Below are 22330 nucleotides of genomic sequence, written 5' to 3' on the forward strand. Positions count from 1 at the left end.
CATGAAGGTAAGTTAATCCGAAAAATGTCAAGAACTTTGTTCAAGAAGTTTCTTCAAGTGCAGTCGCAAAAACCATCAAGCGCTATGATGAAACTGGCTCTCATGAGGACCGCCACAGGAAAGGAAGACCCAGAGTTACCTCTGCTGCAGAGGACAAGTTCATTATAGTTACCAGCCTCAGAAATTGCAGCCCAAATAAATGCTTCACAGAGTTCAAGAAACAGACACATCTCAACATCAACTGTTCAGAGGAGACTAGATGAATCAGGCCTTCATGGTCGAATTGCTGCAAAGAAACCACTACTAAAGGACACCAATAATAAGAAGAGACTTGCTTGGACCAAGAAACACGAGCAATGGACATTAGACCGGTGGAAATCTGTCCTTTGGTCTGATGAGTCCTAATTTGAGATATTTGGTTCCAACCGCTGTGTCTTTGTGAGACGCAGAGTAGGTGAACGGATGATCTCTGCATGTGTAGTTCCCACTGTGAAGCATGGAGGAGGAGGTGTGATGGTGCTTTGCTGGTGACACTGTCTGTGATTTATTTAGAATTCATGGCACACTTAACCAGCATGGCTACCACAGCATTCTGCAGCGATACGCTATCCCATCTGGTTTGCGCTATCATTTGTTTTTCAACAGGACTATGACCCAACAGACCTCCAGGCTGTGTAAGGGCTATTTGACCAAGAAGGAGAGTGATGGAATGCAGCATCAGATGACCTGGCCTCCACAATCACCCGACTTTAACCCAATTGAGAAGGTTTGGGATGAGTTGGACCGCAGAGTGAAGTAAAAGCAGCAACAAGTGCTAAGCATGTGTTGAAATTCCTTCAAGACTGTTGGAAAAGCATTCCAGGTGAAGCTGGTTGAGAGAATGTCAAGAGTGTGCAAAGCTGTCATCAAGGCAAAGGGTGGCCACTTTGACGAATCTAAAATCTAAACTATATTTTTATTTTGTCCTACATGATTACATGTGTTATTTCAGCGTCCCCAGTGAAAGTTGCGCTCCCGCTGTTAAAGTTGAGCCTTTACTTAAAGTAGAAGAAAAAAAAGGCTTCTTAAATAGTGTTCCTGGTTAGTCCTTCCCAAAGCCATATATTTAAATAAATACATACATAGCCATGGGTCTATCTATAGGGACTCTCCTAGTGGCAAAGTAATCCAGCTGCCTCCACCTGAAATGGTCGCTGTCCTCTGTCCAGTGGTGCTGAAACAGACCTGGAATACAGATGATGTCGCTGTCCTCTGTCCAGTGGTGCTGAAACAGACCTGGAATACAGATGATGTCGCTGTCCTCTGTCCAGTGGTGCTGAAACAGACCTGGAATACAGATGATGTCGCTGTCCTCTGTCCAGTGGTGCTGAAACAGACCTGGAATACAGATGATGTCGCTGTCCTCTGTCCAGTGGTGCTGAAACAGACCTGGAATACAGATGATGTCGCTGTCCTCTGTCCAGTGGTGCTGAAACAGACCTGGAATACAGATGATGTCGCTGTCCTCTGTCCAGTGGTGCTGAAACAGACCTGGAATACAGATGATGTCGCTGTCCTCTGTCCAGTGGTGCTGAAACAGACCTGGAATACAGATGATGTCGCTGTCCTCTGTCCAGTGGTGCTTCAGGCTTTGGAGGGACCAAGAGAAGATAGACGTTGAAAATGGGCTGGAAGCTATTGGCAACTTTCCATTAGATTAGTGCAGGTTGGCTTAGTGCAGGTTGGCTTAGTACAGGTTGGCTTAGTGCAGGTTGGTTTAGTGCAGGTTGGTTTAGTGCAGGTTGGCTTAGTACAGGTTGGTTTAGTACAGGTTGGTTTAGTGCAGGTTGGCTTAGTACAGGTTGGCTTAGTGCAGGTTGGTTTAGTGCAGGTTGGTTTAGTGCAGGTTGGCTTAGTACAGGTTGGTTTAGTACAGGTTGGTTTAGTGCAGGTTGGCTTAGTACAGGTTGGCTTAGTGCAGGTTGGTTTAGTGCAGGTTGGTTTAGTGCAGGTTGGCTTAGTACAGGTTGGTTTAGTACAGGTTGGTTTAGTGCAGGTTGGCTTAGTACAGGTTGGCTTAGTGCAGGTTGGCTTAGTGCAGGTTGGTTTAGTGCAGGTTGGTTTAGTGCAGGTTGGCTTAGTGCAGGTTGGTTTAGTGCAGGTTGGCTTAGTACAGGTTGGTTTAGTACAGGTTGGTTTAGTACAGGTTGGCTTAGTACAGGTTGGATTAGTACAGGTTGGATTAGTGCAGGTTGGTTTAGTGCAGGTTGGCTTAGTGCAGGTTGGCTTAGTACAGGTTGGCTTAGTACAGGTTGGTTTAGTGCAGGTTGGCTTAGTACAGGTTGGTTTAGTACAGGTTGGTTTAGTACAGGTTGGTTTAGTACAGGTTGGCTTAGTACAGGTTGGCTTAGTACAGGTTGGTTTAGTGCAGGTTGGCTTAGTACAGGTTGGTTTAGTGCAGGTTGGCTTAGTACAGGTTGGCTTAGTGCAGGTTGGTTTAGTACAGGTTGGCTTAGTGCAGGTTGGCTTAGTACAGGTTGGTTTAGTACAGGTTGGCTTAGTACAGGTTGGTTTAGTGCAGGTTGGCTTAGTACAGGTTGGTTTAGTGCAGGTTGGTTTAGTACAGGTTGGATTAGTACAGGTTGGTTTAGTGCAGGTTGGCTTAGTGCAGGTTGGCTTAGTGCAGGTTGGCTTAGTACAGGTTGGTTTAGTACAGGTTGGCTTAGTGCAGGTTGGCTTAGTGCAGGTTGGTTTAGTACAGGTGCTGCACTGAAAAGTAGACTTCTTATGACTGGTTTGTCTATGTCACCAAAAATGATTGCAAATACTACGACATTTTGATCTTGTTTAGACTACTACTTACATGGAAAGTCATAAAATCCATGACGAGGGAAAATTTTTATGAGAGACGTTTAACTTTATGGGAAGGAGTAAAAAGGTTTAAAGTATCTCCGATGTTTGACCCCATAAGTAGATGCGACAAGAGAACATCCAGAAACCCACCCACCTTCCTCATTCCCTCCCACTGGCTCTCCCTGTGCCTCTGACTACACACAGCCTACACACACTCCCCACTACCTCACGATCGATCAGACGCTTCAAACAACGCCGCAACACTGAACGTTTTTCACAGACTTGTTTTCCAGCAAAGTGCCCGCGGTCCGGGGAGAAAGGAAGGAGAAAGATTTAAAAAATTATGTTTAAATCCTGACTAAAAAAATAATAATAATTGGGCGATCTATTCTGAGTGTTAAAACGATAAGATGAGAGTTGTCTTGGTACTGTCATTCTAGACATGGCTCTTAGCCGCGGTATGGCACCTTTCTCTCAGTTCCTCGGGGAGTGTTTCCCCTGTCAGTCCTTCACCGCTACTGGAAATGGCGTTGAGATGATGCTGAACAAGGAAGACGCAGTAAAGGCAGCCGCTGCCACGGAGTAAAATACTCCTCCTACCACTACTGTATGATTACCTGTGCTTTTCTTTGGGTTGGATTCATAGTAGCGGTGGACAATACCATGGTGAATTACCAGAAATATATTACTGTTATGCAGCTGGCTCTGGGGGTGACCTCATACAACAAAGAACATCATCTTCCACCCAGGAAATCGTTGTGGTGAGTATGAATATGACTTAGTGCTTCTTCTGCCTGCTGCAGCGGATGATTCAGAATCATTATGGGATGCCGCCAGCCAGACAGTTCAGGTTGATGGTCTGATCAGGGGCATTATTCTATAGCAGGGGGCGCCACGCTCCAAGCTATCGCCTCCGGCACATCCCTTTTATAATAAGAGGTGTGATGGTCGGAGAAGAAAACACTGGGTATCGTTATATGGTAGCTAACGGTAGGTCGAGCAGACTCAATCTGCAAGATTAGCATTTTGTGTTTCACTGTGATATATATTTCAGAAGCAAGTCCAGTGACAATCTTACCGCGTAGCCAGCCAGCCTGCCCTCTCTCTCTCTCTCTCTCTCTCTCTCTCTCTCTCTCTCTCTCTCTCTCTCTCTCTCTGCACCATGTTGCAATCATTAGGCTACAACAACTCTAGGACTAGTCAATATGCTGTAGGCTATAGGTAAACTCTGCATGCTCTGAGTTTGCCTGCCTTCCAGCGTACGTGTGTGTGTATGTGCGTGCATTAATTCGTGCGCTAGGGGGGTAGGTGACAGGTTATTGCATAAAAAAACAAAAAAACTTTATAAAGCTATCCAAGTTGAGTGTGTTTGTTCAATGCATTATAGGATACTCGTTGTTATGTTTTCTCCTCTGTAATTTAATGCTTCCTGAATATGCTTTTTAAATTCATTCACAGTTCTGCTACTACTTTCTCATACACTTTCATTATCCTAACTAATTGCATTGTCATGTGTTGAATCCCCGATAACTCCCTCTACAGTAATGTAGGTAATTAATAAACATTTAAAACATGAAAAAATGAATTTTCCCTGTTTTTCTTTATTATTTTCCATTTTAAACTGAATTGCAGCTGAGGGACTAGTGCACTATTTAGGGAATAGGGCCTTGGTCAAAACTAGTGCACTATTTAGGGAATAGGGCCTTGGTCAAAACTAGTGCACTATTTAGGGAATAGGGCCTTGGTCAAAACTAGTGCACTATATAGGGAATAGGGCCTTGGTCAAAACTAGTGCACTATTTAGGGAATAGGGCCTTGGTCAAAACTAGTGCACTATATAGGGAATAGGGTCTTGGTCAAAACTAGTGCACTACATAGGGAATAGGGCCTTGGTCAAAACTAGTGCACTATATAGGGAATAGGGTCTTGGTCAAAACTAGTGCACTATATATAGTGAATAGGAACTTTGTCAAAACTAGTGCACTATATAGGGAATAGGGCCTTGGTCAAAACTAGTGCACTATATAGGGAATAGGGCCTTGGTCAAAACTAGTGCACTACATAGGGAATAGGGCCTTGGTCAAAACTAGTGCACTATATAGGGAATAGGGTGTCATTTGGGATGCAAGCCTTTCCTCTCATCTCCATGAAACATTCTAATTCTAATTCATGAATTAACATTCTAATTCTAATTAATGAATTAACATTCTAATTCTAATTAATGAATTAACATTCTAATTCATACTCTATTCTTTCTGGGTGTTCTTGTGTCTTTCCATCCATTTCAATCAATGCGTCTGAAAATATAAGCGCTGACCTAGGATCTGTTTCGCCTTTTAGATCAGAATGAATCAGATTATATGGAAACAGGGGGGGGGCTGATCTTAGATCAACACTCCTACTCTGAGACGCTTTATGAGTAATCCTCCCATCCTGTCCTGTCAAGCGTTGCTGTTCACCTTGTTGACCTCAGATCCTTCTTCTAATTGTAAGTCTTGCAGTATTTTTTTTATTTAAAAAAGCATCTCAGAGTATGAGTGCTGATCTAGAATCAGTCCATATAACGCTGTGATATATGATATAAAAGGCAAAACCGATCCAAGACCAACAGTCATTTTGAACCTGAAAAACTATCTGTCTTGTTAATTGTCACTCGGTCTTACAGTAAGCAGAATGGCTCAGTAGTCCGTACAGGAGCTGTGGATGGAGAAGGGTTTCTCTACTTACGACAGGATTACAATTACACTTTTAAAAGAAAAGAAGAGGGTTAATTGTCAGTCAATAGCCTCTTCAGCACACTGCCGTTGTTGTGTGTCTCTGTCTGACAAACGAAGACGTACAGTGGGAGATCATTTCCCCGATAATGCTGGGATACTTTGGCTTGGGTTCATTGGGGTTAGGCTTAAGTCAACACTCATTTCAAATAGAACAGATCAGAATAGCTTAGAATATAATCTTTTTTTTTTTAAATAAAAGGTATATTTTACCCTTATTTTCCCAGGCAGTTCAATTAAGAACAAATTGTTATTTACAATAGAATTGAATATAATTGAATAGATTAGAATATAATTCAATAGATTAGAATATAATTCAATAGATTAGAATATAATTGAATAGATTAGAATATAGTTGGCGTGAAAGAGGAGAAAATAATGATGTGAGACTGTCTAACAGTGGGGACAACGACATGGCTATCTGATCTTGTTAATGTTCTGTACTAATTCATATTAGGATTAGAGACCATCCTTCCTTTCTGACTTCGTATGGTGTTACAGTAACATCCGCCGCACCACAACGCTCTTGTCCTGGTAACGTTCTGTACTAATTCATATTAGGATCTGTTCTGACTGATCTGTATCTCTTTCGTTGTCCTTCGTATATGGCATTGTACTGTTACCATCGGTCTTATTCAACCTCCTCACACGTCCTGCTCTCTTAAAACCCAGTACTCCCACTCATCTAATGGTACAAGAACACATAGAAATATAATTACTAGAGTTGGGAAGAGAGAGAGAGAGAGAAAAAACGCCCTGTATGACTGGTGGTTCAGCCTCACGGGAACATTGACTTAAAATGGGATTGTCTGTTGTAGAAATTCTGTTTTTATTCATTAACCACAACTCCAATAACTAGAGAGGGATGATGTCACCACAAGCCATGCAGGGACCAACCATATAAATATAATTACTAGCATGGCGAAAGGCCCCTCAGACCACATTTTGTTACTTTACAGCCTTATTCTAAAATTGATTAAATTGGTTTTTCCCCTCATCAATCTACACACAATACCCCACAATGACATCACAATACCCCATAATGACATCACAATACCCCATAATGACATCACAATACCCCATAATGACATCACGATACCCCATAATGACAAGGCAAAAACTGGTTTTTAGAATTTTTAGCAAATTTATTAAAAAAAAACAAAGAAAATATCATTTACATAAGTATTCAGACCCTTTACGCTGTACTTTGTTGAAGCACCTTTGTCAGCGATTACGGCGTTGAGTCTTCTTGGGTATGATGCTACAAGCTTGGCACATCTGTATTTGGGGAGTTTCTCCCATTCTTCTCTGCAGATCCTCTCAAGTTCTGTCAGGTTTAATGGGGAGCGTTGCTGCACAACTATTTTCAGGACTCTCCAGAGATGTTCGATCAGGTTCAAGTCCGGGCTCTAGCTGGGCCACTCAAAGACATTCAGAGACTTGTCCCGAAGCCTCTCCTGCGTTGTCTTGGCTGTGTGCTTAGGGTCGTTGTGCTGTTGGAACCTTCACCCCAGTCAAGTCCTGAGCGCTCTGGAGCAGGTTTTCACCAAGGATCTCTCTGTACTTTGCCCCGTTCATCTTTCCCTCGATCCTGAAAAACATCCCCACAACATGATGCTGCCACCACCATGCTTCACCGTAGGGATGGTGCCAGGTCTCATCCAGACATGAAGCTTGGCATTCAGGCTAAAGAGTTCAATCTTGGTGTCATCAGACCAGAGAATCTTGTTTCTCATGGTCTGAGAGTCTTTAGGTGCCTTTTGGCAAACTCCAAGCGGGCTGTCATGTGCCTTTTACTGAGGAGTGGCTTCTGTCTGGCCACTCTACCATAAAGGCCTGATTGGTGGAGGGCTGCAGAGATGGTTGTCCTTCTGGAAGGTTCTCCCATCTCCACAGAGGACCTCTGGAGCTCTGTCAGCGTGACCATCGGGTTCTTGGTCACTTCCCTGACCAAGGCCCTTCTCCCCCGATTGCTCAGTTTGGCCGGGCGGCCAGCTCTAGGAAGAGTCTTGGTGGTTCCAAACTTCTTCCATTTAAGAATGATGGAGGCCACTGTGTTCTTGGGAACCTTCAATGCTACAGAAATGTTTTGGTACCCTTCCCCAGATCTGTGCCTCGACACAATTCTGTCTCGGAGCTCAACGGACAACTCCTTCGACCTCATGGCTTGGTTTTTGCTCTGACATGCACTGTCAACTGTGGGACCTTAGACAGGTGTGTGTCTTTCCAAATCATGTCCAATCAATTGAATTTACCACAGGTGAACTCCAATCAAGTTGTAGAAACATTTTAAGGATGATCAATGGAAACAGGATGCACCTGAGCTAAATTTCGAGTCTCATAGCAAAGAGTCTGAATACTTATGTAAATAATACATTTTTAAATTTTTTTGTAAATGTGCAAATATTTCTAAAAACCTGTTTTCACTTTGTCATTATAGGGTATTGTGTGTAGATTGACGAGGAAATTGTTTTATTTAATCCATTTTAGCATAAGGCTGTAACATAACAAAATGTGGAAAAAGTGAAGGGGTCTGAATACTTTCCGGATGCATTGTAATATGATGGAAAGAAGCTTTAGATTTGGGACCAACTGCTCAACCTGTATCCCCATACAGCAGGGGTCTGGCTGGCATAGACCAACCATAGAAATATAATATATAGAACGGACCCCCCCCATGTCAGACTACTGCTGCTCTTCTCATTATCTGAAAGTCTTCTAAAGTCATTATATTTCTATAACCCATAACCAGAGAAGAAGAATGAAAAGTATTACTAGAACAGACCACCACCCTGATGCTTCTCATGCAGCTGTAGCTCCAGCAGTAAGGGCTCAGTCCATATGCAGCAGCTCTTTATCTCTAGGCCTGTTTAGCTAATCATATTCCTTAGGCATATCCTTATTAACCTAATTTTTCCCCCGGGCCAGAGAGGAGAGGAACAGGGGGATCTGGGACAGAGAGGAGAGGAGAGGAACAGGGGGATCTGGGACAGAGAGGAGAGGAGAGGAACAGGGGGATCTGGGACAGAGAGGAGAGGAGAGGAACAGGGGGATCTGGGACAGAGAGGAGAGGAACAGGGGGCTCTGGGACAGAGAGGAGAGGAGAGGAACAGGGGGATCTGGGACAGAGGAGAGGAGAGGAACAGGGGGCTCTGAGACAGAGAGGAGAGGAGAGGAACAGGGGGATCTGGGACAGAGAGGAGAAGAGAGGAACAGGGGGATCTGGGACAGAGAGGAGAGGTACAGGGGGATCTGGGACAGAGGAGAGGAGAGGAACAGGGGGCTCTGGGACAGAGAGGAGAGGAGAGGAACAGGGGGATCTGGGACAGAGAGGAGAGGAGAGGAACAGGGGGATCTGGGACAGAGAGGAGAGGAGAGGAACAGGGGGATCTGGGACAGAGAGGAGAGGAGAGGAACAGGGGGCTCTGGGACAGAGAGGTGAGGAGAGGAACAGGGGGATCTGGGACAGAGAGGAGAGGAACAGGGGGATCTGGGACAGAGAGGAGAGGAGAGGAACAGGGGGATCTGGGACAGAGAGGAGAGGAGAGGAACAGGGGGATCTGGGACAGAGAGGAGAGGAGAGGAACAGGGGGATCTGGGACAGAGAGGAGAGGAGAGGAACAGGGGGATCTGGGACAGAGAGGAGAGGAGAGGAACAGGGGGATCTGGGACAGAGAGGAGAAGAGAGGAACAGGGGGCTCTGAGACAGAGAGGAGAGGAACAGGGGATCTGGGACAGAGAGGAGAGGAACAGGGGATCTGGGACAGAGAGGAGAGGAGAGGAACAGGGGGATCTGGGACAGAGAGGTGAGGAACAGGGGGATCTGGGACAGAGGAGAGGGACAGGGGGATCTGAGACAGAGAGGAGAGGAGAGGAACAGGGGGATCTGGGACAGAGAGGAGAGGAACAGGGGGATCTGGGACAGAGGAGAGGAGAGGAACAGGGGGATCTGGGACAGAGGAGAGGAGAGGAACAGGGGCATCTGGGACAGAGAGGAGAGGAGAGGAACAGGGGGATCTGGGACAGAGGAGAGGAGAGGAACAGGGGGATCTGGGACAGAGGAGAGGAGAGGAACAGGGGCATCTGGGACAGAGAGGAGCGGAGAGGAACAGGGGGATCTGGGACAGAGAGGAGAGGACAGGAACAGGGGGATCTGAGACAGAGAGGAGAGGAGAGGAACAGGGGGATCTGGGACAGAGGAGAGGAGAGGAACAGGGGGATCTGAGACAGAGAGGAGAGGAACAGGGGGATCTGGGACAGAGGAGAGGAGAGGAACATGGGGATCTGAGACAGAGAGGAGAGGAGAGGAACAGGGGGATCTGGGACAGAGAGGAGAGGAGAGGAACAGGGGGATCTGGGACAGAGAGGAGAGGAGAGGAACAGGGGGATCTGGGACAGAGAGGAGAGGAGAGGAACAGGGGGATCTGGGACAGAGAGGAGAGGAGAGGAAATGGGGGCTACCACTACTACCACTGTAGTACTGTTACAGACCCAACCTAATGATACGGGTTAACTACCATTAGAGTTGTGTTGTTCTGTGACCTTGATTAAATAAAACCTTCCTGTGGATCTTAAGCCGAATAAAACACAACTTCCTGTGTCCAGATGACTGCTGCCCAACACTGGGTCCCGACCCTCAGTTTGGAAAGTACTGTTGGCTCTATGTTCTACCTGTCCAGTCACTTGGGTTGACTGTAAAACCCCATGTCCTTCCTGTAAATCATTAGATCTGTTTCTGAATAAACAATAGCATCAGAGTGTGTTCTTCGCTGCCCGTTGGTTACATCGTCACCGAGGTCAAACTGAGGGCAGTTGGTTGAAATATATTCAGGTTGGTGCAACATTGTGAGATTTGTTTTGTAAGGTGAAAGAAGAGGTGATTTTAGCACCTGGTTGGTGATAGTATCTGGCCACGGAGCTGCGATCAACTTGTTTTTGTAAGGTAAAGTATAATGGTGTTGTCCCTAACGGGGTGCAACAACCTCACCATAACCCTCACCAACCTCAACAACCTCAACAACCTCACCATAACCCTCAACAACCTCACCATAACCCTCAACAACATCACCATAACCCTCAACAACCTCACCATAACCCTCAACAACCTCACCATAACCCTCACCAACCTCAACAACCTCAACAACCTCACAACCTCCCCATAACCCTCAACAACATCACCATAACCCTCAACAACCTCACCATAACCCTCAACAACCTCAACAACCTCCCCATAACCCTCACCAACCTCACCATAACCCTCAACAACCTCACCATAACCCTCACCAACCTCAACAACCTCCCCATAAACCTCAACCTCACCATAACCCTCCCCATAAACCTCAACAGCCTCACCAACCTCAACAAACTCAACAACCTCCCCATAAACCTCAACAACCTCAACAGCCATACCATAAACCTCAACAACCTCAACAGCCTCACCATAAACCTCAACAATCTCAACAACCTCAACAACCTCAACAACCTCCCCATAAACCTCAACAACCTCAACAACCATACCATAAACCTCAACAACCTCCCCATAAACCTCAACAACCTCAACAACCATACCATAAACCTCAACAACCTCCCCATAAACCTCAACAACCTCAACAACCTCCCCATAAACCTCAACCTCAACAGCCATACCATAAACCTCAACAACCTCAACAGCCATACCATAAACCTCAACAACCTCAACAGCCATACCATAAACCTCAACAACCTCAACAACTTCACCATAAACCTCAAGAACCTCAACAACCTCAACAACCTCCCCATAAACCTCAACAACCTCAACAACCTCCCCATAAACCTCAACAACCTCCCCATAAACCTCAACAACCTCAACAACCTCCCCATAAACCTCAACAATCTCCCCATAAACCTCAACAACTTCAACAACCTCAACAACCTCAACAACCTCAATAACCTCCCCATAAACCTCAACCTCAACACCTCACCAACCTCAACAACTTCACCATAAAACCTCAACTACCTCAACAACCTCCCCATAAACCTCAACAACCTCCCCATAAACCTCAACAACCTCAACAACCTCCCCATAAACCTCAACAATCTCCCCATAAACCTCAACAACTTCAACAACCTCAACAACCTCAACAACCTCAATAACCTCCCCATAAACCTCAACCTCAACACCTCACCAACCTCAACAACTTCACCATAAAACCTCAACTACCTCACCATAAATGTCATTGTACATTGTTTTGCATAACTTGCCAACACTTACAAAAAAATCTACAAAAAATGTTAAGTGGGTATAAGGCAATTTAGTCACAGGAAATGTTAGATACATCCACTGGAATATTGTTTTATTGAACTAGGGCAAGTCAATTAAGAACAAATTCTTATTTACAATGACGGCCTACTCCCAGCCACACCCGGACGACATTGCGCACCACCGTATGGCACTCCCAATCCACAGCCGGATTGTGATACAGCCTGGATTCAAACCAGGGATTGTAGTGACACCTCTTGCACTGAGATGCAGTGCCTTTAGATCGCTGCGCCGCTCGGGAGCCCCTATGTGAAAAGCTTCGTAAGATGTTTTAGAAGGTAGAAGCTTAGATGACGTGTTATATTCACTCTGAGGCGGTGTCTTGATGGGATGTTGTCTTCCTAACGTTAAATCGCTGACTAATTAGTAGTAGAAACCGTTAATAGCATCCCCTAGTACCAAGAGGAAGGTGGTATTGCAGCAGAATGTATTATTCATTACATGCAGACCACGCAGTAACGCGCAGTACATACAGAACTACATTGTGCATGGTTGCTGCGGCGATATTAAATGGTCGACTAGATCAAAGTACATAGTTTAGAGCGATGAGCATTATACACTGAACAAAAAAATATATAAAACGTAACATGAAACAATTTCAAAGATTTTACCGAGTTACAGTTCATAAAAAGGAAATCCGTCAATAGAAATAAATTCATTAGGTCCTAATCTATGGATTTCACATGACTGGGTAGGGGAGCAGCCGTGTCTGATTGGCTGGGCCTGGGAGGGCTTGGGCCCACCCTCTGGGAAGCCAGGCCCAGCCAATCAGAATTAGTTTTCCCCCACAATAGGGCTTTTCCCCACTTCAGACGATCCCGCAGGTGAAGACAGATGCGGAGGCTCTGCGGTGGTGTGGTCCCACGTGGTCTGTGGTTGTGAGGCCGGTTGGACGTACTGCCAAATTCTCTAAAACAACATTGGAGGCGGCTTATGGTAGAGAAATTAACATTACATTCTCTGGTAACAGCTCTGATGGACATTCCTGCAGTCAGCATGCCAATTGCACGCTCCCTCAAAACTTGAGACACCTGTGGCATTGTGTTGTGCACATTTTAGAGTGGCCTTTAATTGTCCCCAGCACAAGGTGCACCTGTGTAATAATCATGCTGTTTAATCAGCTTCTTGATATGCCACACCTGTCAGGTGGATTAATTATATTGGCAATGGAGAAACGCTCACTAACAAGGATGTAAACAAATTTGTGTTAAAAAATTTAGAGAAATTTGTGGGGCGTGCCTGTGTGTGTGCATGCCTGGGTGAGGAAATTGGTTTTGCAGCAGAATTAGAATCATTATCATACAAATACTTTACATTAAAACACATACGGGACACATTAAACATGTTAAAACATATAAAGTACTTTCCTACATACATTGCCCATGGTTGTAGGGTTCTGGGGACTACATTAAACATTAGACTAAGTTACAGTACTGATTGTGTTGAGTGCAAGTTTAGTTTAGAGTCTGCATTATACAGTGTTTAATGTGTGGATATTAACTTGCGGTGCCTTATACACAGGGTTGCCAGGACAAGCTAAAATTTCGAACCCAACGACCACTCAAAACCTGCCCAAAAGGCCTGAAAACTAGCAGGGGAAAAAATGTTTTGCAAAGCAAGAGAGGAGTTGACATATCTATACAATTAACCCTTGTTTCCACGACATTAACGAGCCAATTAGAAAGGAACTTAATAGTAACTTGTAACAACGTTAGAAGATAAATTCGGGTTTCCTCAAAATAATAATTATTGCGAACTATGACATGACGTAATAATAAAGGAATTTGAATATGTGACAAAAGAAAATATAATTTGCCCTGATTAAACTCGTCAGGTCATTTACCACCATTGGATGTTGATTTAACTCGTTTGACTGCTATGATATAAGCAATAAGGCACGAGGGGGTTGTGGTATATGGCCAATATACCACGGCTAAGGGCTGTCCTTATGCACGACGCAACTCCGCGTCCTTATGCACGACGCAACTCCGCGTTGATCGTGCGTAAGGACAGCCCTTAGCCGTGGTATATTGGCCACATACCACAAACCCCCGGGTTGCCTTATTGCTATTATAAACTGGTTACCAATGTAATTAGAACAGTAAAAAGTAATGTTCTGTCATACCCCATGGTATATGATCTGATATACCACAGATTTCAGCCAATCAGCATTGAGGGCTCGAACCAGGTTTATAATTGTAAATAAATCCCCTTTGCGCATGTGCGTAACTACAGCTAAATTCCCGACAGCAGAGTTTGAGTGATGAAAGTTGGACAGAGGATCTCGAAGTCTCTGAGCAAGAAATACATAAATAAACTTTACCAAAATAAATGAATGTTAGTCTACTTTCGGGTAATTGTTCTGTTATTATGTGCCAGATGCTAAGACTACAATCCGTTATAAAATGGCCCGTTTGCGAGATTGACTTGTCATTTCAATAGGCAACAGACTAAAATCTGGGTTTATTATTTTAATGGCATTTTTTTTTCTCCATAGTTTAAGGCAGGTAGCCTATAGACCCTGATAGGCCTACATCTCATTTCAGATAGACGACAGTAGCCTAAACAATATGTAGTCCCGTGTGGCTCAGTTGGTAGAACATGGTGTTTGCATTGCCAGGGTTGTGGGTTCGATTCCCACGGGGGACCAGTACGAAAAAAAAGAAGCTTTTTTTTTAATTAATTTTTTTTTAATGTAGGAAATGTATGCATTCACTACTGTAAGTTGCTCTGGATAAGAGCGTCTGCTAAATGACTAAAATGTTAAATTTAGGCTAGATGTAAACTGCGTCATTTAGCAGCTTGCCTAGTTCAGTTAACAGACTCATTTATTCAACATGAATAGCGAGGCGATTTCGCAGTAAGAAGTGCTTGTGTTTAACCCCAAATAGCCTGCTGGAATAGGCTACTGAGGATGAAAGGTCATAATTTAAATCTCTGAATTAAATATGAATAATATGTATATGAACTGAATATGTGTGTCAACAACAGCCAGTGTTTATTTTGGGGGGAATTTATTTGACCTGTAGCCTCGTCTGACTACTGTTACCGTCAATCTAATGCGTTCATAATAACACAAGGCTAAAACAACAACAATAAACGGGAGTTTACAGGCTATTTATTAAATAGGTTTGCCAGCTTCAGGTAGGCTACACAACTGGCACAAATTGATTTGCAATGACTCCAGTGATATCGTCATTTCAACATATTTATCGTATCAAATGGTAGCCTACAATGGCATATAAATGAATAGGCTACTTGATGACCAACAGAGGCAAATGTATCATTCTCCACATTTACCCCAATGTCAGTTTCATTGAGGTCTTTTCCCTATAAAACGAACCACAAAAGAGAGTTCCGTAACTTCCATTTAAAATGGCCCCTGGGGCAGCCTCTGAGACCCAAGAACCAGGCATGCATAAAGCCCTTCGCTTGATACCGTTTTCTTTTTAAGCTGTCAACATTATAATGCGGTTTAAACCACCTCTGAACGTTATGTAATGCGCTCTAGTGCGACCAAAGTCCTTTCCCACTGTTTTGTCTCCGTTATTTCTTGATGTGCATCAGTTACATTTAAAAACATTTTAAAACATTTTAGTCATTTAGCAGACGCTCTTATCCAGAGCGACTTACAGTAGTGAATGCATACATTTCCCCCCAAAATTTTTTTTGTACTCGTCCCCTGTGGGAATCAAACCCACAAGCCTGGCGTTGCAAACACCATGCTCTACCAACTGAGCCACACGGGACCTAGAGTAATAAGTAATAAGTTCTAGAGTAATAATATGTTTTATGGGAAAACGTTTGGGAAATAGAAGTCTCTATAATGACAATCTAAAATAGCTTTACCAACAACTTGTAAAACGTCATCACAACTTGCAGAGCTCTCCTCTCGCTCACGTGACTCAGCCACTAACTGTCTGGTCTCTCCACACCCAGACACCCCCCTCTGGTCCTCCCCATCACTCAGCCACTAAGTGTCTGGTCTCTCCACACCCAGACACCCCCCTCTGGTCCTCCCCATCACTCAGCCACTAACTGTCTGGTCTCTCCACACCCAGACACCCCCCTCTGGTCCTCCCCATCACTCAGCCACTAACTGTCTGGTCTCTCCACACCCAGACACCCCCCTCTGGTCCTCCCCATCACTCAGCCACTAACTGTCTGGTCTCTCCACACCCAGACACCCCCCTCTGGTCCTCCCCATCACTCAGCCACTAACTGTCTGGTCTCTCCACACCCAGACACCCCCCTCTGGTCCTCCCCATCACTCAGCCACAGCCCGCCTCACTGCCTGACAGTCAGCAGCAGGTCACAGTGAAGTATATATATTTGTAAGAGAAATGCCATGGCGGCCGCGGTGCAACATAGAAATAGCCCCAAAAAAACACAACCAAGCGGCCAACAAAAAAAAAATCCCACAGGACATCGTCTTCAAAGTAGCGCAATTTTGACGGGGAAAACCGCAAACGTTTACACACTGTTTATACATAGTTTCATGTGTTTATGTGTTTATGTGTTTACAACACCGGTCCAATCCAAGCACTGCCTCAGATCTCTGGCTGCTCTACCTGGACATGTTGACAGAGTAAACTCCCACGCCTTAATAACCCTTTACTCTCATAGGAAATTGACTATATGTTAAGGTTAAATTGAAATGTTTAATACAGAAGAAGCCTTCCCTGTGGCTCAGTTGGTAGAGCATGGTGTGTGCAACGCCAGGGTTGTGGGTTCAATTCCCATGGGGAGCCAGTTCAAAAAAACGCATGAAATGTATGCATTCATTATTGTAAGTCGCTCTGGATAAGAGTGTCTGCTAAATAACTAAAATGTAAATGTAAGTAGGAAGTGCATAACCATGGTAACAATTGAAAGGGAACAGTTTGGAGATTATGAGAGAACACAACTGAATCAAACATTACACTTTTGATTTACATTTACTGTACTTTTCATTTGTTGATAACAAAATCTGAACATATTTTGGAAACATTCAGTAACACGATGAGAATATTCTTGTAAAATGTGGGGGTAGGTGCAACATAAGGGTTTAACTGAGAGGACTACCTGATGTTTCCACGTGGTCACACACCTCTCCAAAGTGGACACACTTCCTAATGCACTTTTATGCCTCTAAAGAAGAGTCTTGATCTATACAGTGTGTTTCCCCAGCTCTCCTCTCTGTACCGTTGAGGAACTAGAGTTGTTTAGTTTGGAACACAACCCTGCTTTCCCCGCCATCACACAATTACTGTTGTCGTTTACGCTATCCAGAAACGGTCCGTTTCGTAAATCACAATCTGGGTCAGAGTGGACGTGATTTAAAGGCTTGTTCTATTGCCCGACATGACTAGCCAAGTTATAAAATACCATCTTACAGTGTTAATCTTTCACAAGGCAATTCAGAGAAACAGATCGTTATTTTGACGTGCATAGAAAGGATACGTCAAATCAAATCAAACTTTATTTGTCATATGCGCCGAATACAGCAAGTGTAGACTTTACCGTAAAATGCTTACTTATACAAGAACTTAAACCAACAGTGCAGTTCAAGAAAGAGTTCAAAAATATATTTACCAAATAAACTAAAGTAAAAAATAATAAAAAGTAACACAATAAAATAACAATAACGAGGCTATATACAGGGGGTACTGGTACAGAGTCAATGTGGAGGCTATATACAGGGGGTACTGGTACAGAGTCAATGTGGAGGCTATATACAGGAGGTACTGGTACAGAGTCAATGTGGAGGCTATATACAGGGTATTACGCTACAGAGTCAATGTGGAGGCTATATACAGGGGGTACCGGTACAGAGTCAATGTGGAGGCTATATACAGGGGGTACCGGTACAGAGTCAATGTGGAGGCTATATACAAGGGGTACCGGTACAGAGTCAATGTGGAGGCTATATAAAGGGGGGTACCGGTACAGAGTCAATGTGGAGGCTATATACAGGGGGTACCGGTACAGAGTCAATGTGGAGGCTATATACAGGGGGGTACCGGTACAGAGACAATGTGGAGACTATATACAGGGGGTACCGGTACAGAGTCAATGTGGAGGCTATATACAGGGTGTTACCGTACAGAGTCAATGTGGAGGCTATATACAGGGTGTTATGGTACAGAGTCAATGTGGCGGCTATATACAGGGGGTCCCGGTACAGAGTCAATGTGGAGGCTATATACAGGGGGTACCAGTACAGAGTCAATGTGGAGGCTATATACAGGGGGTACTGGTACAGAGTCAATGTGGAGGCTATATACAGGGGGTACCAGTACAGAGTCAATGTGGAGGCTATATACAGGGGGTACCGGTACAGAGTCAATGTGGAGGCTATATACAGGGGGTACCGGTACAATGTGGAGGCTATATACAGGGGGTACCGGTACAGAGTCAATGTGGAGGCTATATACAGGGGGTACTGGTACAGAGTCAATGTGGAGGCTATATACAGGGGGTACCAGTACAGAGTCAATGTGGAGGCTATATACAGGGTGTACCGGTACAGGGTCAATGTGGAGGCTATATACAGGGGGTACCGGTACAGAGTCAATGTGGAGGCTATATACAGGGGGTACCGGTACAGAGTCAATGTGGAGGCTATATACAAGGGGTACCGGTACAGAGTCAATGTGGAGGCTATATACCGGGTGTTACGGTACAGAGTCAATGTGGAGGCTATATACAGGGGGTACCGGTACAGAGTCAATGTGGAGGCTATATACAGGGTGTTACAGTACAGAGTCAATGTGGAGGCGATATACAGGGGGTACCGGTACAGAGTCAATGTGGAGGCTATATACAGGGGGTACCGGTACAGAGTCAATGTGGAGGCTATATACAGGGGGGTACCGGTACAGAGTCAATGTGGAGACTATATACAGGGGGTACCGGTACAGAGTCAATGTGGAGGCTATATACAGGGTGTTACGGTACAGAGTCAATGTGGAGGCTATATACAGGGGGTACCGGTACAAAGTCAATGTGGAGGATATATACAGGGGGTACTGGTACAGAGTCAATGTGGAGGCTATATACAGTGTGTTACGGTACAGAGTCAATGTGGAGGCTATATACAGGGGGTACCAGTACAGAGTCAATGTGGAGGCTATATACAGGGGGTACTGGTACAGAGTCAATGTGGAGGCTATATACAGGGGGTACCAGTACAGAGTCAATGTGGCGGCTATATACAGGGGGTACCGGTACAGAGTCAATGTGGAGGCTATATACAGGGGATACCGGTACAGAGTCAATGTGGAGGCTATATACAGGGGGTACTGGTACAGAGTCAATGTGGAGGCTATATACAGGGGGTACCGGTACAGAGTCAATGTGGAGGCTATATACAGGGGTACCGCTACAGAGTCAATGTGGAGGCTATATACAGGGTGTTACGGTACAGAGTCAATGTGGAGGCTATATACAGGGGGTACCGGTACAGAGTCAATGTGGAGGCTATATACAGGGGGTACCGGTACAGAGTCAATGTGGAGGCTATATACAGGGGGTACCGGTACAGAGTCAATGTGGAGGCTATATACAAGGGGTACCGGTACAGAGTCAATGTGGAGGCTATATACAGGGGGTACTGGTACAGAGTCAATGTGGAGGCTATATACAGGGGGTACCGGTACAGAGTCAATGTGGAGGCTATATACAGGGGGTACTGGTACAGAGTCAATGTGGAGGCTATATACAGGGGGTACCGGTACAGAGTCAATGTGGAGGCTATATACAGGGGTACCGCTACAGAGTCAATGTGGAGGCTATATACAGGGTGTTATGGTACAGAGTCAATGTGGAGGCTATATACAGGGGGTACCGGTACAGAGTCAATGTGGAGGCTATATACAGGGGGTACCGGTACAGAGTCAATGTGGAGGCTATGTACAGGGGGTACCGGTACAGAGTCAATGTGGAGGCTATATACAGGGGGCACCGGTACAGAGTCAATGTGGAGGCTATATACAGGAGGTACCGGTACAGAGTCAATGTGGAGACTATATACAGGGTGTTACGGTACAGAGTCAATGTGGAGGCTATATACAGGGGGTACCGGTACAGAGTCAATGTGGAGGCTATATACAGGGGGTACCGGTACAGAGTCAATGTGGAGGCTATATACAGGGGTACCAGTACAGAGTCAATGTGGAGGCTATATACAGGGGGTACCGGTACAGAGTCAATGTGGAGGCTATATACAGGGGTACCGGTACAGAGTCAATTTGGAGGCTATATACAGGGGGTACCGGTACAGGGTCAATGTGGAGGCTATATACAGGGGGTACCGGTACAGAGTCAATGTGGAGGCTATATACAGGGGGTACCGGTACAGAGTCAATGTGGAGGCTATATACAGGGGGGTACCGGTACAGAGTCAATGTGGAGACTATATACAGGGGGTACCGGTACAGAGTCAACGTGGAGGCTATATACAGGGTGTTACCGTACAGAGTCAATGTGGAGGCTATATACAGGGTGTTATGGTACAGAGTCAATGTGGAGGCTATATACAGGGGGTCCCGGTACAGAGTCAATGTGGAGGCTATATACAGGGGGTACCAGTACAGAGTCAATGTGGAGGCTATATACAGGGGGTACTGGTACAGAGTCAATGTGGAGGCTATATACAGGGGGTACCAGTACAGAGTCAATGTGGAGGCTATATACAGGGGGTACCGGTACAGAGTCAATGTGGAGGCTATATACAGGGGGTACCGGTACAATGTGGAGGCTATATACAGGGGGTACCGGTACAGAGTCAATGTGGAGGCTATATACAGGGGGTACTGGTACAGAGTCAATGTGGAGGCTATATACAGGGGGTACCAGTACAGAGTCAATGTGGAGGCTATATACAGGGTGTACCGGTACAGAGTCAATGTGGAGGCTATATACAGGGGGTACCGGTACAGAGTCAATGTGGAGGCTATATACAGGGGGTACCGGTACAGAGTCAATGTGGAGGCTATATACAGGGGGTACCGGTACAGAGTCAATGTGTAGGCTATATACCGGGTGTTACGGTACAGAGTCAATGTGGAGGCTATATACATGGGGTACCGGTACGGAGTCAATGTGGAGGCTATATACAGGGTGTTACGGTACAGAGTCAATGTGGAGGCTATATACAGGGGGTACTGGTACAGAGTCAATGTGGAGGCTATATACAGGGGGTACCGGTACAGAGTCAATGTGGAGGCTATATACAGGGGGTACTGGTACAGAGTCAATGTGGAGGCTATATACAGGGGGTACCGGTACAGAGTCAATGTGGAGGCTATATACAGGGGTACCGCTACAGAGTCAATGTGGAGGCTATATACAGGGTGTTATGGTACAGAGTCAATGTGGAGGCTATATACAGGGGGTACCGGTACAGAGTCAATGTGGAGGCTATATACAGGGGGTACTGGTACAGAGTCAATGTGGAGGCTATATACAGGGGGTACCGGTACATAGTCAATGTGGAGGCTATATACAGGGGTACCGCTACAGAGTCAATGTGGAGGCTATATACAGGGTGTTACGGTACAGAGTCAATGTGGAGGCTATATACAGGGGGTACCGGTACAGAGTCAATGTGGAGGCTATATACAGGGGGTACCAGTACAGAGTCAATGTGGAGGCTATATACAGGGGGTACCGGTACAGAGTCAATGTGGAGGCTATATACAGGGGGTACTGGTACAGAGTCAATGTGGAGGCTATATACAGGGGGTACCGGTACAGAGTCAATGTGGAGGCTATATACAGGGGGTACTGGTACAGAGTCAATGTGGAGGCTATATACAGGGGGTACCGGTACAGAGTCAATGTGGAGGCTATATACAGGGGTACCGCTACAGAGTCAATGTGGAGGCTATATACAGGGTGTTACGGTACAGAGTCAATGTGGAGGCTATATACAGGGGGTACCGGTACAGAGTCAATGTGGAGGCTATATACAGGGGGTACCGGTACAGAGTCAATGTGGAGGCTATATACAGGGTGTACTGGTACAGAGTCAATGTGGAGACTATATACAGGGGGTACCGGTACAGAGTCAATGTGGAGGCTATATACAGGGTGTACCGGTACAGAGTCAATGTGGAGGCTATATACAGGGGGTACCGGTACAGAGTCAATGTGGAGGCTATAAACAGGGGGTACCGGTACAGAGTCAATGTGGAGGCTATATACAGGGGGTACCGGTACAGAGTCAATGTGGAGGCTATAAACAGGGTGTACTGGTACAGAGTCAATGTGGAGACTATATACAGGGGGTACCGGTACAGAGTCAGTGTAAAAACAAATTGGGGGGGGGTCAATAATCCGGTAGCCATTTGATTAATTGTTCAGCAGTCTTACGGTAGCGCCTTGCGGCCAGAGGCCGAGCAGTTGTCATACCAGGCGGTGATGCAACCGGTCAGGATGCTCT

General features: G+C 45.3%; 1 protein-coding gene across 7 annotated transcripts in view; it reads left to right on the plus strand.

Moving 5' to 3' along the window:
• The first annotated feature begins 3067 nt into the window (after positions 1–3067).
• The window catches only part of tjp1b (tight junction protein 1b), a 280697-nt gene continuing 261434 nt past the window's right edge, over positions 3068–22330 (plus strand). For 3 of the 7 annotated variants that reach the window (XM_045688618.2, XM_045688620.2, XM_045688621.2), the window contains exon 1: positions 3068–3593. In XM_045688618.2, the coding sequence (XP_045544574.2) occupies positions 3442–3593 (152 nt within the window). In that variant the 5' untranslated portion in view covers positions 3068–3441. The remainder of the gene's footprint in view (positions 3594–22330) is intronic. The other 4 variants (XM_045688619.2, XM_045688626.2, XM_045688622.2 and 1 more) reach the window with 3 other exon arrangements.

Source organism: Salmo salar, chromosome 10, assembly GCF_965601325.2.
Source record: "Salmo salar chromosome 10, fSalSal1, whole genome shotgun sequence".
NCBI classification, from domain to species: domain Eukaryota; kingdom Metazoa; phylum Chordata; class Actinopteri; order Salmoniformes; family Salmonidae; genus Salmo; species Salmo salar.